Consider the following 17,738-nt stretch of genomic DNA (forward strand, 5'->3'; position numbering starts at 1 on the left):
TCTCAGGCCTCAATGTTGGAAACACTTGCTGATAGCTTAACTGGATCATGTTAACATGCTAAACAATTTGACAGAGAAGATGGCTGACAACTGTGATACAGAGACAATGTTAGCAAAGGTACTTAGTTCCTGTGCTTGCAGGGAGAAGAGAGAACAGTTATTGCCTACAGAACATTGGAAAGTTACCTATTCGTGAAGAAAAGCAGAGAGAGACATGACATAGTGGCTACTAAAAATGATGACCATCAGGAGTTATGAATCTTGTTACTTAAAAGATATTTTATAGATCTTCACACCATTAAAACTACAACAAGACTGTCTATTCACAATAGTAATTAACAAGGAATATAGAAATGGAAACAAGCCCTTATTTTGACCTACTTCATGTATTTGTAAATAGTAATAGTGTATTTTAAAAATTACATTAATCCTTCCAAATTTTGTTTTACAGTGCCAAGCAAGGATAGAAAATATGCAATATGCTTCTAAGATGCAAGGAGTAGGAAAACTTAATTGCAGGCCACTAGGTTAAATGATCTTAAGTCCATCTGGTGTAGTCTGCACCCATAACCTATGGGTACCTTTATAATAATCCCATAAGCAATTTGTTGGAAGGAAAATATTTGTGGCTGTTGTGTGATAAGAATACATCTGGATTATTAGACATTTGAAACATCTGGAATGGCCATGAATTTCCTGGTGGAAAAGCCTCACAGTGAAACATCTGGAGCTTGTTTTTCTGTCTAAACCCAAATAACCTGAAAACAGTTTGAGGCATGTATGTAAATGTAAAAGCTAGCAGGATGTTTTCTCTACTAGCGATGAACAATTAAATGCTTCAGAAAAAAAAGGACACAAAAAACTAGACCTGAAAACTAGATCTGAAATACTGCTGTTGTAGAAATTTAAGTATGTTCAAGACAGAAAGAATAGGAGTGTCTTCTCATATGCATAATTGCTCTTTTCACTGAAGTAATGCATAGATGTTTTCTGGTTGTTTTTTTTTTATATATATTATTTTTTGAGGGGAAAGTATATTTTTAATTTCTTATTTTGGACCATCTTCATGCATGACAAAAAGGTGCATTCCTTTCCTGGCTTAGGATGGTTGAGTCAGCTATTTCTTGCCTCGCCAAGCTGAACAACCATAGCTGTTGTTTTCTTTTTATTTGAGCTTCACAATGGCTTTTGGATCATCAAAAACTTCCTACTACTTAGGTTGTCAGCAGTTTTTCAATCTCTGGATCTTTATTGTTGGCTTGTGTTTTGTTTGGGTTTTTTCCTTTGGACCACTGCCAGGATGGGCTTCACTGTTGCCTTTTGACTTTATTTATTTATTTATTTATTTGTTGCTCTGGGAAGTGAAAGTTTAGCCAGAGGGACTGAAGGCAGAAGGAAGAGTGGGTCTCCATGGCCACAGGGGTGGCCTAGGGCACACAGGGTTGCCATGGCCATGCACCAACCAACTACAACAGCAAAGCGCCTGCAGAGAATTCAAAAACTTTTTTCTCTTTCATGGACTGCCTTTTGAATATGTCCCCAATACTCAGTCCTTTTTTTTTTTTTTTTTTTTTTTTTTTTTTTTTTTTTTTTTTATCAACTAGGGAGGGTTTAAGCACTGAAAACCAAACAAAAGGTCTGGTCTTTCTTACATGTGGAAGGGACCTGTTTCTTATTTCACTGACACTGTTGGAGATGATGACATCATCCGTGCAGAGATGATAAGGTTACGCTGGTGTGTACGTGGTGAGGTTAGAATGGCACCAAAGACCTTGATGCTTTGCAAACCAAAATTATTTTTGTTTTGTTTTTGTTGTTTGTTTTTTACATAAGGGTTTTACCTCTGTCCTTTGTAGTGTAAGACGGCAGCCTAACCAAGCCAAGCTACTCTTCCCGCTGTAAGAACTGCTTTCAGATTAATTGGCAAACAAAAGCATCATGAATAAAACAGAGCTTTGTGCTTCGTATTTCAGAGTTTTTGATTGTAGCTAGCTCTCACTGGACTGTGTAAGCTGTGTGAGACACTTGCCCATAGTGAATGAAACTGGAAGGATGAATAGCTACAGCTCCAAGGTAAAGCTCCATTATGTTTTTGCTGTGAAACAGCAGTAAAGATTATATAAAAATACAATTACAAATAAATTAATTCTTGCTGTAATTGATAGTAAAATCAATACTGGAGAAAGTAAAGGCTATTCTTTTTTTCTTGAATATGTTGTTTACTTGTTTCTGTGTTTTAGGGCAGGGCTACTGTGTTTTTTTTAAGTCAGTGAAGATAGAGTATTGTGATTATGGAGGTAATATGAAAAGTGAGAGACATACTTGACTCTTCCCTTCCTACTAGTTGCTCAGAATGCATGTTGTTATTATCAGAGTGGAGGGTTTTACATTTCAATTGAGTCAGGTATTTTAATAAGATTAAAGCTACTTTGTTGAAGAGAAACCTATTTTATTCATTGTTAGTTAACACAATGCTTTTTCTAGCATAAGTCTGTATATAATTAATTCTTGTGTCAGAAGAAAGCATATACTTTTGTTACCAGAGTTCTGAGAATGGAGCAAGTAATAAAAGGCCATGTTTAGAGAGGAGGGATGAGCTTTAGACAAGTGTCTTGATCTAAGGCTTGGGAGAACATTTGATCTTTCTGAATGTACCAAAAGCTTGCTGTTGGGCTATGAGTTAACCACCTTAGGGTTGGTTCTGCTGTGGGAAGTGTGACTCTTCCCACTGCCTTGAATTTACTCCTAGCTTTGTTCCAAACTGCAAGTATTGGCTGTGTTTCTCCATGTGAAAACCTTCAAGCTATTTTCAGCTTTTAGTATTAAAGGTTTCTCCTCTACATGCAGCCACGTTCCTGTAGTAAACCGCATCCACTTTCTCATTTCAACTCAAAAACATGAATCAGTGTGTTTATCACATTTTGGTGTGTGGTTTTGGTTTTGTTTTGTGGTGCTTGTTGTTTTTTGTTGTTGTTTTGTTGGGGTTTTTTGTGTAGTTTTAGGGTTTTTTGTTGTTGTTGTTTGTTGGGATTTGTGGTTGGTTGGTTGTTTGTTTTGGCAAAGAATATTCTTCCATCATGGAGTTGAGAAGTTTTGTGAGATGCAAGAAAATGGTGATCCTACATATTCTGGGAAATAACTAACCAACTAGTCCATACAATTTCAGGACATGTGTATGCAATAGGATATTCCAAATTTCTTTGCAAGCAGCTGTGAGAAGCACTTGCATTCAACTAAATGGTTATCAAGGCTTATCTATGGTACGAAGTGTTGCACCAATTAATTTGGGGAATACAAAGCTGCATGTAGTCTAGGCCGATGCTGTAGAGCATACTCCTAAGGGCCAAATCTCCCCAATCCACTTTGGGCATCTAAAATAATTTTAACCTCTTAGTCTTCAAAAGATTTCCACAGTGACTTTGCCTTCCTCACTCATTGTCAGATATCTAAGGGTTTGTTCTTCCATAATACATTAGCTTTGGTGGCAAGTCAGCATCAGACATTTCCAACCAGCTGTTCCTGGGCTATTTTTACAGCTTGCTGCCCAGCTGCATTACAAGGAAACCTGACCATTTGTTATGAGGTAGATTGTTGAAGTGATCTATGTTCAATGTAACCACAGGGAAGTTGTTGCAACATATTGACAGAGGACTAGAGTACATACATAAGGCTATTGGTTCTGAAGTAGAAAAGTGCCAGCTTGGCTGATGATGACATTTGTATAAACAAGGGTGACATGTTTGTTTGGTGTCTGTGAATATTCCCGGCATCTTTTCTGCAGCCAAATTCATTTGGAATTGACAAGCTAGACATCTGTAAGTTTGTTTAATCAAGTACTGCAGAAAACCATGTTCAGTCTTGACCCACGTTACCTACCAAAACTATGAGCATTTTATTTTTTTGGGCATTCAAATGTTTAAAATAATGTTGGGAGCAAGCACTGAAAAGAACCCCAAGTGGATTTGTTTATACGAGCTTTTACGATTGTAGCAAAGAACGGGTAACTTGTGGTTCTTTTGAGCATAGAAGAAAGTGATAACTATGGCAGTCATCTACAGTAGCTAATACCAGATGGTTTAGAGGGACACTCTAATGGACCAATTTAAATAACAGACATTGGATGGCTGATGTTTTGGAATGTCCATGTTTTACATGCTCTTAGTTACAAGGAACTAGCCTTCGTATTCCTAGAAATATTTAAATGCATTTGATCTCTAAGCTTTGAACTGATAATTATGAACTTTATTGGCCCATTATGTACTGTATTTAAGGCTTACTTTTGAACAGTTTTGTATTTGATTTATTCATTCTTTTGTTCTGAAGGAGGCTAAGAGCATAATTGACTTTTTTTTCTTGAGTACTACAGTTGTCTCTTGCCTTTTCCCAAGCCACCTCTATCTGTCTTCTTCTCTGATGGCATCGCCTAGTCCTCCTTGATACCATTTAGAGCCTGTCCACTGCCAAGGATAATAAATCAAGAGTTTATTACTTCACAAATAGCCATTTGTTTCTAGTTATTTTCTCGGTGGCCTTTGAAACAGGGTGATTGGAGTGTAAGCAAGGAATGAATACTGTTGAGATATGGCTGGTAATGCTGCATTCATTCTTTCCTACAAAATTATATTTTACTTCTTACTGAGTTGGAGAGTATGGTTTTCTGTTTCATTATTGTTCAGATGTGATCCTAATGAATGCAGAGGTTCTCTTTTGTTTGCCTATTCTAGTCCAGAAAACTGTTTTAAAGCTGGGGGTTGGATCTACTTGGCAGCTAATCAAACAAGATATGAATGAGTAAAAAAAAAATAAAAATATATATATATATAAATTATGAAGTGTAAGTGCCAAATAAATTTTGCTCAAGGGTAGAAAATCTGAATTTAGATCTCTCATGTGCTTTTATAAAAATCTGGAAATAGTAGTTATGAAGAGACTCTGCAGGGTACCTGTATTTTCCCCTTTTTCAGTGTTCTTATATTGAGTTTCATTCTCTTGAACTTTTTGATCATGCTTTTAATTCTCAACTGATGTTTGGTTTTGAAATCACAGTTTTTAAAAGGCAGTCTAGTAGGAAGAGTTGATTACTGTAGACTGTAGTAATTAGAATATTGTTAGTAGACAACAATCTTTACAACTCAAAGATTCAGACTGTGTCTGAAAAACAGTTCTCTTGACAAGTGTATGATACTCTATTTGGTAATCCTGCCATGCTTTATTTTCGTTTGTATTTCACACAAACTCTTGGTGTGAATGTGTTCAGTGTATTTTCTTGTATCTCAGCACATGAGTTTATGCTAGTGTTTGGGTTTATTTTGTGTTTTACTTAGCTTTCAGATAACTAACCAGAAGCCTCTGACTCAAGTTTTGATTATAACAAAAGACAGTTTACTCTGGGCTTCCTGTTTCTTTTACTGACTCTATATTTATTCTCATCAACTCCTAATTTCACCTGCTTTGGCCCACAGAAGTTTGTGTTTTACCAGAACTGCAATTGTTTCAGAGTTAGTACCCACTCCTCTCCCTCTGAAGCTGTCTTGTTTTCCCCAAAACCTCCCTGCTCTGGGTTCCACTGTGGTCGGGGCCTGGTCTCTTATCTCTACTTTGTTTTCTTTAGTTTTTATTTTTCATAGAGGAGGAATCATAAATGCAAATAACCTCTTCTCTTAAATACTGATTTTAAGTACAGTTTATCTCAGGACTGACATTGTAGATGTATTTTTTTATTATTATTATTTTTTTTTTTTTTTAGAAAGTGTGCAGATTTGGAGCATACAAGTGGAAATGCAATGTCCACATTAGGTTAGAGATGAATATCTCACTTTTTGTGCTCTATTGTCTAGTAGGTGTTTAGCCTTCGTGTCAATTAAACTGCCACTGCTGAAAACAGACTGTATTTATTGCTTACTGTGTGGTTGCTGTGCCTCTGGAAATGGTGTGTTGGTTCTGTAGGAGTCCAGTACTTCAGTTATTTTGATAGGGTTAGTGAGCAACCTGTGGTGTCCCAAATGCAGATAAAGTAGTGAGGGTGAAATCCTTAGAACAACCTAAACACTAAACACATTCACACCAAGGGTTTGTGTGAAATACAAATGAAAATAAAGCAAGGTAGATGTAGGATACTTATAGAAAACTTGTTCTCAGTGACATGCAGTAAGAATAAAAGGCTGCAAGTCATAGGTTCATTCTGCTACATCACTTCAAAAATACATTTCTAGGAGGGACTCTTCAGTTTTCAGCTTAGCAGAAGGACAGAAGAAGCCAGATGGAATTGTTCGTCACAATTAAGTATGATTTTTGCTTTCCTGGAGTACTACTTGCCTCGACAAGAATGATTTCTGAGATTTTAACTTTGTATTTTTCCTATACACACTCTGAGCAAAAGATTCCTCAGATTACAAACTCCATTGAGGCTCCTTTCCCTCCTCCTCCCTTTTCTTGACCTGTCTTCTTCTTAGAGATTATTTCAATTTCCTTGATTACCTTCACAGTAATTCCAAAGCCAAATGTTACCATGAGAGTGTGTCAACTGTAGGCATCTCCTGCTTATCAGACAAAAAGCTACATATACTTCTAAATAAAGGATCTTGTTCTTATGGCCACTCCACTTTCAGTTCAGCTGAAGATTTACCTAACCATGAAGATGAGAAGAGCTAGCGCCATGTCATCTTAGTTAGGAAAAGCTGAACGTGGATGAGGAAAGAGAATAGAAGAATCTAGGTGCCAAAAAGTTAACGATAGGATGCAGAAGTTAGGTTATTCTCATCCTATACATTCACTGTGTTTTCTGTAAGAAACGTAGCAAATGCAGTAGGTTGTTTGAGTTAAAGAACTGGAGAGGTTTTAGTCCAAGGAGCTTGACTTTTCTGTGTTCTGCTGTTGGCTGATTTGCATGTCATCTCAAATTTAAGTAATTTAACTTAAAATAATTGAATTAAGGAGAGGAGAAAGGATATATGTTAGTTCCCCATGCAGCATGAAATCCCACATAGTTTTTATACAGAAATTCAATTATTGTTCATGTTTTCCATTAGCCATTTAAAGTTTATATTAACCCCCATCTCTAGATGAATTTATTTGACTGTCTTGTTTCATGGTTGTTGACATTTTCAGCACTCACTTCCTAACAATGCCTGTGTGACTGCAGTTGGAAGCCTTGGTGTCATAGTTGGACACAGATACACTAGTAAACTCTAAATTGTTCCCAGTAGAGCACTGAGTTAAAGCGAATCGCAAGCAAAAGGTCTGCGAGTCAGTGATATAACTGGCGCAGAATAGCAACAGGTAGGCATCATCAGTGTGTTACATTTTTTCCTGTGGTGTGTTACGCTGTATTTCAGAGCAATAGCACTTTCAGAATTTTGAACTCTGAACTTCCTTCTGTTATTCTTAAGTCAAACCCATAATATTAATATAACAGCTTTCTGTGTTTGTTTTCAGTGTCTGTTATTCCAGCAGAATATTTTTATTGGCAGTATATTGTTCCAGTGGCTCTTGAGGTTCTAATGTGGCATTAATGTTTTACTTAATGCACTGTATTACCTGACCCCAGGAGTATTTTGTGGCGTCTAACAGGCCAGAGATAAAAGCTGCTGCTCCAGACTTAGAGTGCAGGCAATGTTCAAAATACCAGTGTTTCATATCAGAGTGGTAGTTCCTTTTAAATAATTGTGCTCTGACAGCCCCATACCCAATTGTGCAAACCTTCAGACTATACTTTGTGTGTAGGCACAATTCCATCTGTGCAACTGCACATAAGCTCTGCGAAGCGTACAGAGTTTGTGAAGTAGTTTGACAGTGGCCATTACTGTGCTAAAAATAAACTAGAGGTGCATTAGCTTTAATATCTGTTCCCACAAGCTATGCTAATCACTTCTGAAGAGCTGCAAAATTTGGGAACACTTGTACATGATAATGTACATGTTAATGTCTAGTAAATCAGTGTGTTGGTTGTTTCTTTTTTTTATTTGTTTTTTTTTTTTTTTCTCCAGCTTCTACATGAGTCTGGAAGAGTTTGCTAGAGTTCAGAAACCTTGCTGACTTGTGAGCGTGGATCACTGAAGGTGGCACAGCTTCCTTCTCCATAAATGATCTTCTATATAGACTATATTTCTGACCTTTTAAAACTGTGAGCTCATAAACGTATTTGGTGTTATTTCAATTTGAAAGTTTTATTAAGAAAATAATTTGAGTTACAAAACTGTAATTAAAAAAAAAAAAAGCATAGAGAGGAGTGTAGTTTTGTTTCAAGCAATTGCAATGGAGCTACTTGGAACAGAGGGACTTCTAGACCAAGACACAGTGATTGTGTGTTGGGTTGCTGTCATACTTGAAGATGAGACCAGTTTTTAGAGTACACAGTTAATTTTGGGTGCTAACATTTGGCTTACAAATTACTTGCTGTCCTTTCATCTTGTTAATGTTATCACAGGTTGATGCTTTGGTCTTTCACCATCATGTTGCCCAAAATGATGATGACTGCAACATGCATAACCATGGCACAGATTGGGTAGCACCTACTCTGATGGGAAGTGTGATACTAAGCTCTCTATGAGGGGGCAGCCAGGGGTGGCTCTGAAGCTTGGTGGGTTGGCAGTGGTCTCTGGGATGCAACGAGACCATCCCCATTTTTCATTACTCTGAGAACTAACAGTAATCCTGACACATTTTAAAGGGCTAGCCCCATGCCAGTGCAGAAAACTTCTGTCTGCTTGTTTGTAACTCAAAAAATTTTGAAAGTGTTAAAACATGAGGCTATGTGAATATAGCATGGGCGTTCTCCGTTTGAAACTTGACCTTGGATGGAAAGAAATAAACATTTAATAACACAAGCCATTTTGTTCAGTTTGGTTAGAAATATGGCATGCTGGTAAGCAGGCAGTGCTTTTCAGTGTGTTTTATGTTTGGGTTGTTTTTTGTTGTTTCATTGTTTTTTTCCTCTCAGTAGAATTGGTTTTAGTAAAGATGGGGAGGAGATGGCAGTGCAGGAGGAAAAACTGGCATTTGTTGACCTTGGTAATAGGATTGCAGTTGCACTAGAAACAGCTGAACCAGAAGAGAGTGTGTTTAAAAACTGTGTAGCTGGAGCATGCAAATGTGTCAGGCTTGTGATGTGTAAAGCAAAACAAGGCTTTGGAAAAGGAAAAACTGAGCATAAAATAACTGTCCTTTTTATCAGCCCTACTCTGCAAAGCATCCTGTAGGTGAATAAGGAGCATGCCAATACTAATGAGAACAATTACCACTCAATAATGTTTAAATTAAAAATGAGCTAAAACATTTGACTAAGATAAAGATTTTCCAAGTCTGTGCCAGAAACTAGGATTGAAGAGGAATTTTTATTTCTGCAGCTTGATACTGGATTACTCTAATCTCTCCCTCTCTCCCTCATTCCCTTTTCCTGTAGTTTTGGAAACAATCAAATGAGCAAAAAAATTTGTCCAGTGCCTCCAGCTAGAATTACTGGTTTAGAATTAGTTGTGCTTCCTGCTAGTTGGCTGCACAGTCCACTGGTTCTGGAGATTTGTAGTAATACCATTAAACAAGCCTATCCTCCTGTCTCATCATGTAGGGCCCTTAATTCTACCCATGTGATCCTTGATTGCTACCTGAGCTCAATTTTTGAGCAGTGCCTACCTTTATTTAAATGGAAGATAAGATCAAGAGGACATTTGGCTCTATCTTTGCACATGCTGGCTGCTGACTTGGGAACACCCTTTTGGCATTTAGGAGAGATGTGAAAAGCCACTTGTCCAAAATACATTGTTCTGACTGGATTCTTGGGGCAAGGGGACTGGCAATGAGAAAAGAGCAGCTCTCCATCATAGTTTTAAAACCAAAATACAGTTCTGTGCTCTTTGAACAAAAGGGAGGAGAAGCTTTTTTAATAGCTTGTGGCAGTGGGATTGCACCTCTGGCGTTTCTCCCCCTTAAGCTCTGCCAGCTTCTGCTGCTGCCTTGACATAGAGAAGCTTAAACAGACCAAAGGATGGTCCACTTTGAATGCTAATGTAATCAAGCTTTCTGGAGAAAAAGAAAAGAGACTTCCACGAGTTTCTGTTGGCATGGAAAGGTGTGTACTGCCTCTGAATTGAGTTATCTCCCCATCGGGCTTCTTGAGTGAGACAACTGGTGTGTATGCGGAGCGCTCACAAGTATGTGCGAGGAGAAGCAGTACTCAGTCTGTGGGTGGATGTGTGGGTTGGGTGTGTTTGGAAGCAGATGTTTCTTCACTCCTCACACCCCCCTTCCCCCTCTGATTTTAGTTTTTTGTATTGGATTGTGAGAAGCTAAAGACAGTAGATGAAAACAATGACTGAACTCAGATTTTTTTAATTTTTTTTTCCTTTCCATTCATTCAACTAGTTTCTGAAAGTGTCAGTGGGTACTGGTTGGCATCAGGTATTCTTATGCTTACCAGCAGTTAAAATATATGCTTGTATACCCACATATATATAAGAAACTTTTGGGATGGTGATGTTTAGGTCTGTGTGAGCATAATGGCTTTTTTTGTTTTCCACTTGTTCTTGTTATTGCAGGAAAGGTACTATAATGGTTGGATGGTGTGGGTCAGTCACTTATTAACCGTGTGGGTACCAACTATGATTTGAGAAAGTTCAAACATCTTAGTTTCTGGTTTGGGTAATTTATCACAGAAAAACAGGTTTAATATAGTAGCTTTTCTTGCATTTCAGGTTGTCCTATGGAAATATCTGATTCTTTCACTGTTTCTATTTTTCTGGTCAGTTATAGAAAAATCAACAAAGAGGTAGTGAGGTTAATCCTACTTAAGATGCCTTCTCCAGTTTCTCCTCTTTTCCAAAGTAAACAGCTATAGATCTGTGTATAAGCACTTAAATACCTCTACTTCTTGATACCTATGTTGTCCTGACAGAGTACAGATCTTAATATTTCAGTGAGATTTTAATATGAAACTGAAGGTGATAATTAGCACATTAGTTAAATTTTTTTTAAGAGGCTTGCATAAATACATGCTTATGCTCCTTGCTTCCTTCATGTAAATCCACTGGGGAGAATGGTTGGTGATAGCTGGCCATCCACAGCTGGTAATTCTGGCTAAAATTCTGGCTACTTGTTTTGGTAACTGTTCCATGTACCTTAGATTTTGTTCCTTCACTACTGTGAAAGACACTACTTCTAGGCAAACCTGCTCTTAATAGAGACAAGAGAATTCCAGAGTATCCATAGGGATTGAAAAATATGTTCTGGATATTTTCTCAAGAAACCGTTAATTTGAGAACATCAGAATGCTTACACAGGTTTTTATAGCTTTACTTAAATTTTTGCAGAAGACTAAAAATGGAATAACTCTGTGTTTGACTCAGAAGTAGCATTTCAGTTGTCCCATTTGATGGTGTGTCCCCATTGATATTTCCATGATACCTGTAGTACTCTTTTAATGTGACTATAGGAAAATATGGAAAATTGCTGTAAAGCCTACAGGATGAGTTGGATCTAAATGACTTGTTTTAGCCCTTTGGCTCTTTTGGGCAATACAGAAAAGTGTGATACAAAAAAACCCCAAATTATTTGAAAGGACTGGCAAGAGACATTTTAGAACAAATCGGTTTGTAAACTCATAAAAAGATCTTGGAGAATTTGACTTTGTGGCAGTAGTAAAATGAGTTATGCAGTATAATAACAAAGTAAAGCAGATCTGAATTTTGAAACCAGTAAGGGGATACTGAAGAGTTAAACAGAATTATGAGAACAGAATTATGAGAAAGTTAAACAGAAGTAACTTCTAAAAAGTTGAATAGCCATCTCATTCATGATCATGGAAAACAGCTCAGTTAAACGTTTGACTGTCTTTATGGATTCTGCCTTTTGATTGTCCTAAGGCAAGATGGTTGTTAATAAGGATTATAATGTGAATCACGATCAGTGAGAAGAGAATGTCATAAATGAACTAGATGGGGCCGTTTTGGAGGGTCTTCAGAGACCGGAGAAGTGATGCATAGCAGATAAACATGGGATTAACATTGAGCAAAGGGAGAGATCAACATCCTGAATAGTTCCTAATAAGCACTAATGAGTGAACATCAGCCATCCTTTATGTTGAAAAAGGTAGGTAATTTACTAATTAAAAATAATTAATAAGGTGGCTTCTCTTTTTGTATTTTGCCTGTAAAATATGTGTGGAAGTGAAGCTTGGAGGCGAAGTAGCAAAGTGATCCTATATAAGGAGGGTTTTAGAGTTAATTGCCTTAAGACTTGTGCTCCTTTAAAAAGTGTTTTGCTCCCTTTCAACTGTGTTTATACACATGCAAGAGAAGAATAATTTTGTGGCAAGACTAACTGTTAAGTAATGGAAAAAAAAGATATTGCTGTTTCACTTATTACCCTAATTCCTATTAATGGCTACAGCTTACAACATACAGGGCTTTAAAGCCTGAACGAATACTATGTTCAGCTGAAACTATGGAGATGAGATGAAAATAAGTAGGATGTGCTATTCTTCATTTTGTACATGAAGTACTTCCTGTTCTCATTACGCTTTTTATACACTAAAGTCATAAGACACTAGTAAAGCACAGTTCCTTTTCCCTGATCATGCAGTATAATTGGAAATTGTGGGCAAATCTCCTACTCTCCATAGTGACAGCAGAATATTTATCTAATTAGTAGTTTGCCTTTTGGCATTACTTTGAATAAATTAGCATTTCATTAGATACCCTGGGCTACTAGGAAAAAGTTTCCCAGAGTAGTATTTAGTCTTTTCTAAAGAGTGTATTTTGAATTAGTGTAGGTTAATAATATAATTTGTTACTGGAAAGATACAGACTAGTAATACTTTTTATTCTTAATATTAGAATTAAGATTTTTGCAGGATTTTTGCTTTCTTTATTCCTCAGGAGTCTGAGTAAAAATTTATGTTACTTTATTTGATGACACTTTCCCCAGGTGGGTGGGCGGAAGAAGAGAGGAAAAAAAAGGTTTGAAATACAACTTGACCTCTTCCCTCTTTCCCTTTCTCCAGAGAATGAATCTTTATTTCAGATTGCAAATGGTGCCAAGTGTCACTTTCTAATTGTAAGTGAGCCCTTCTGCACTTTTTCCAGTGCAGCTAATTTGGATTAATCAAAGACTAATTGTATTATTTTATTGCCTCTATAAATCAGTGCTAGGAAACATTTTCTTTAATGGATTGCCAGATAAGAAGTGTGGCTGCATATCATGCTTTCTGGAACAGCTACTGGGAGCCCATAACTGTGATGGGAAGTTAAAATGTAATTCTTCAGAGAAAGATTCTCATTGATTTTCTTTCCTAGTGTTAAAAAGAGCAGAAAGAAAAATCCATGATTGTAATTTCCTTTCCTTGATTAATTGACTGTTTTAGACCCTTGCTTACCCATTTAGAGAGTTGGTGGCTACCAACTGTGGCAGAAAACTGGTATGGTGTTAAATATTCTCCTCTTCCCAAGGTGGCTTTTGCAGCAGGAATGCACATTTACACCATTGTCATGGTTGCCTTTTTGAAAGATGCAGACATGAAAAGGACCTGTCAGGTTGTTTTGCCAAATCTAGAGGAATGAAACATCTTCTGTTGGGCAGGTCAGTCTGAGACTGCTTCACTATCAGACTGGATTTGGTATTTAGTAGCAGCATACATCTGAGGCATACATTATTTGTCAACTTGTAACCAGTTACAAAAGGACCCTCAGGACAGTGTTGACTTGCAAAGGTTCACAGAAGCCAGTCCAGCGGGGCTCAGTGATGGCAGTGTCTGTTCTTCTGGGTTGGTTTCTTTCTGATCACTTACACCCTAGTAGGGAGACAGGGCAACCCCATATGTTCACCTATGCTTTGGTAAACGTTTTCTTGTTTCCCTGCCCTGGGAAAGCTTTTTTCCTCATTCCTTGTGATTTGACACTGGGCTATCTAATGGTGAGAAAGGAGCTCATGTTACTTTCAGCTCTTCCCTCAGACTTCTTCCGTTACTCCTCTCAATTCAGTAATTATTTTGTATTCCTGTGCAGTGAGTTAGCAAGAGTTTTGAGGTGGATCTTTCTAGACCTTCTCTTGTGATGAGCTTTGCATAAAAAACCCAGAAAATTCCTTTTCTAAGTTTGATCAAATCTAGCGTAGCTGTAACAGTTAATGGAAGACTTGAAGATGAGGGAAGACAGGATGGATATAGAAGCTTTAATAATTGCTCTCTCCCCCTTCAGCATCATTGTAGGCAGGTTCCTGCTTTTAGGCCTGGTCCTTGGTTGCCTTGATACCTTTGAAGGAGGTTGGTTCGTGTGTCCGGTACTCCCCCCTGGTGCCTAGGAGTGTCTTCCCTGCAACTTCTGAGGCCAGTTAGCACCTGGCTCTAAAATAAGAACACCAGAAAATCTTTGTCTTGGTTGACTGCACTCCCCCTCACTGCAGGACCCCAAGTCTTGGCTGCCATGCCTTGCACTATCCCTTGGCTGTATCCCTGCTCATAGGGGGATATTCAGTGGCTCACAGAACATCTGCGTCTTCCATTCAGCTCCGTACAGAGGCCCAGAAACTCTACTTAAATGTACTGTAAGAGCAGAGAACTGTCATTCATATCCTAGATATATATTTAAATTAAATTATCTTTCCTTATAGGATTCTAAAGATGCTGTGATAAAACCTTCCAATTAAACTTCCTGTATGCTCAAATAAATAAATTTCTCTGTGTTTATTAGTTGCACTGATATTGTTGTGACCAAGCATGGTGTAGTGAATATGGACTTGGGATTCCACAAAATGTTGAACAGCACCCGTTTTCTTATCCACTCCGTACATATGGTTTGTTTTGGGGAAGTCTTACCTGGGGACCCAGAAAATAGGAAGGAGATATTCAAGATACGTTAAAGAGAATGACTGCTGTAATCTAACGATCTGAATTTTGTTCTACAGCTTGATGACTGCACCCTGCAATTGTCTCACAATGGTACCTATCTGGATCTAGAGTCCACCCTAGCAGAACAAAGAGATGAATTGGAAGGCTTCCAGGAGGATGCTGGGTAAGTAAATGTTTATGAAAATAAGATAAATATGCTTATTTGTCCAGAAACACTGAGGCTCTGTGAGTGTGTGTGGTTAACTTGGTACATTCAGGTCAGCACAGGAACAGAAAAGATAAAATTATTCCCTCTGTAAACACGTCTCCCTGTTTTCTGTGATTAATAATTTTGTGACTCCTCTATGTTCACTCTTATGGTTTCTCCAAAAGAAAAAGGCATACTGTGAGAAATCTATCAAGATTAATGTCTTGACTACTATAACACATTTTAATAGGTCTTTGGAACTTGATAAATGTGGGTGGCTGGTACTGAGAAGTCAGATCTTTCTCTCATAACGGTTGGTGTAGAAGATTATATTGAGGTCATTCCTCTGAACTTACAAACTCAACTTCTTTGTGACTTAGAAGTTTAATTCCTTCTTTTATGTTCTTAGGGAAAAGACCTGTATGGATTTCTTTCTTACTCCTGGCATTGATTTAGTTAGACTGGGGGATGTGTGTATGTGTGTTTTGTTGTTTGTTGCATATTTTCCTCTTGCCTTTATTTTTCAATTATTGCTGGCTCACATGGATTGCTGTGACACAGCTTTTCATAAACCATCTCTGAGAACTGAAAGTGAAAGCAAAAGTTAGCATCAGTATGTGTCAATGTGAATGCATGTATAAAATATGCTTTTTCAAAGATTATTTATTTTGGGCCTTTTAGGTGATTACTTTTCAAAGATATAAAATGGGCAGACAGTCTAGAGCTATTTTTGCCTGGCTGATTGCTATATCGGACTGGATTATTGTAATTAATTTTATGGGTGCGCTTGGCATGGGCTTCTTGCATGTGAGTAATGTTGCTGTGCCAAAAGGAAATTGCGTTCTGAATCGGTCAGGGTTTTTTAGCTGTAAGAAACACAGCCCTTTTGCTTATACTTTTTTCTCTCTACTTTTGTGATAGCTGTCTTGCCTTTGTTTGAATGATTCCTGCAAATTTAAACTGTCCCTCTGAAGATAATTTTATGTAGAAAGCAATGTTAAATGATGTTACATGTAGTCTTGCGTGTATTTGTGTACACCTTCTTCATACCAATTTTGTGCATGTTTTTATAACTATTGGAAGGTAAAGAAACTGTTCTATTAGAAATTAAATTTGTTAGAAGAGGGCTCTTCAATAGGAAGAGTAGCCAATACATCTGAACTGAGCATCCCTTCCTATGCAGGAGTGTCGAGTGTAGAAATTGATCGTGTTCAGTTTTATACCAAAGTAATAAAAAATGCTGTGAAGAGCAGCATTTCATTTAATTATAGATGAAGGAAAAACCTCTTTGGATAATTTTTTGTAGTAGTATGTGTGAGTTTAAGTCACATTTTCTTTCCATTGATGTCTGTTATAGTTCTAATAATTTCAACTTCATTGCTGTTGGCACCCCACAGTGGCATTGCTGAGCAATTTGGCAAGCCAGAGCCTGGTTGGTGCTTTTTCTGCCAGACTTTGCACTTGAAATGGCAAGCTACCTTCTGCCTTTAATTTCTGCTTCCTTTGGGGACAAAAAGACAACAGTACGAATTGTTCCTGAGACAATCATGGTAATTTTCTATGTGGCATTTCTCCTAGGAGAGAACCAAAAATATGTGGACCTAATTGTGATGATTAGAATTGCAAGTTTACTGTATTTTTTTGAGCTCAAAAAACACATTGTTTTTTGTGTACTTTACGTGTGCACACAGGCCCCCTAATGATTCAACCTGTTTTCAGGTGAGTAATTGCTTCTTCCAGTGTCCTTCATTCCTCTGCAAAGATGGGCAGGGAAATACGAAACTCTGTACTAAGGTGCATCACAAACACTTGAGCTACAAATTATTATTGTAATTATCTTTTGAAAATATTTTTGTGAAATAAATAAGAATAACTATTGTGTCTGTTGTTGTCATGTAGATAGCTCCCACTGTTACCGGTCTTTGTCCTGCTCTCCGAAGTTTTCCCTCTGGTAATTACGGGTCAGAAGGAAGTGCTGTGTTTTCACATTTCATCTGCCTGCCTTAGGTGCAATACCAGAATCAGCTCTTAGGTGCAACACTGGGGACAGGCTCATGTGTCCTGCTGCAGAGGGAAGAGGCGATGAGTGCCTGGAGGGATACCCCCTCAGCACCTATTTTGAGATGGCTGTAGGTACAAGTGGTATACATAATCCTAGCTTGCGCTTAACCTGCAGTGCAGGGGTTGTACTTCAGCTTGATTGCCGCGGGGTTGAGGGGTTTTGGTTCCCTATCTACATACACATGCCCAATAACTTCTAGGTTGGAGCCCTGAAATCCTAGATTTTTGCTCTGCTGCAGTGGGATGCAGGTCAGTCAAGTACAAACCATTGCATTTGGGAGTAATTGGCTAGACGACAAGCAGGTACTGGTGAGGCAGAAAATGAAGAAAGGGGGACACCTGACTTGGCAGGAAAGGATCTGACATTTTTGGGAACTGAAAACAAACCAGTAATTTATGGTGCTGTGAAAAAGGTTAAGGGGCATCCAGGGGTATAAAGCAGGAATTTAGCCAGTGAGATGGAATGAACTTGGTGTCTTCAGTACTTGTGAGGATTCAGCTGGATTTCTGCATTCCATTTTGTCCATATTTTGTGGGAGAACTGGAAGAAAATAAGCAACCAGCACTTCAGAAATTTGTGCAGAAGTTTTTCCATATGGCTTGTCACTTCAGGGTAAATGCAACTTGTGTGATGTTATTGAGAAAAAAGGTGTA

At 37.9% G+C, this 17,738-nt stretch overlaps 1 protein-coding gene across 10 annotated transcripts in view; it reads left to right on the top strand.

The window, feature by feature from the left end:
- FHOD3 (formin homology 2 domain containing 3) overlaps positions 1 to 17,738 on the top strand; it is a 383,220-nt gene that overhangs the window by 20,463 nt on the left and 345,019 nt on the right. For all 10 annotated transcript variants that reach the window (XM_051610566.1, XM_051610567.1, XM_051610573.1 and 7 more), the window contains exon 2: positions 14,893 to 14,999. In XM_051610566.1, the coding sequence (XP_051466526.1) occupies positions 14,893 to 14,999 (107 nt within the window). The remainder of the gene's footprint in view (positions 1 to 14,892; positions 15,000 to 17,738) is intronic.

This window comes from Apus apus, chromosome 2 (genome assembly GCF_020740795.1).
Source record: "Apus apus isolate bApuApu2 chromosome 2, bApuApu2.pri.cur, whole genome shotgun sequence".
NCBI classification, from domain to species: domain Eukaryota; kingdom Metazoa; phylum Chordata; class Aves; order Apodiformes; family Apodidae; genus Apus; species Apus apus.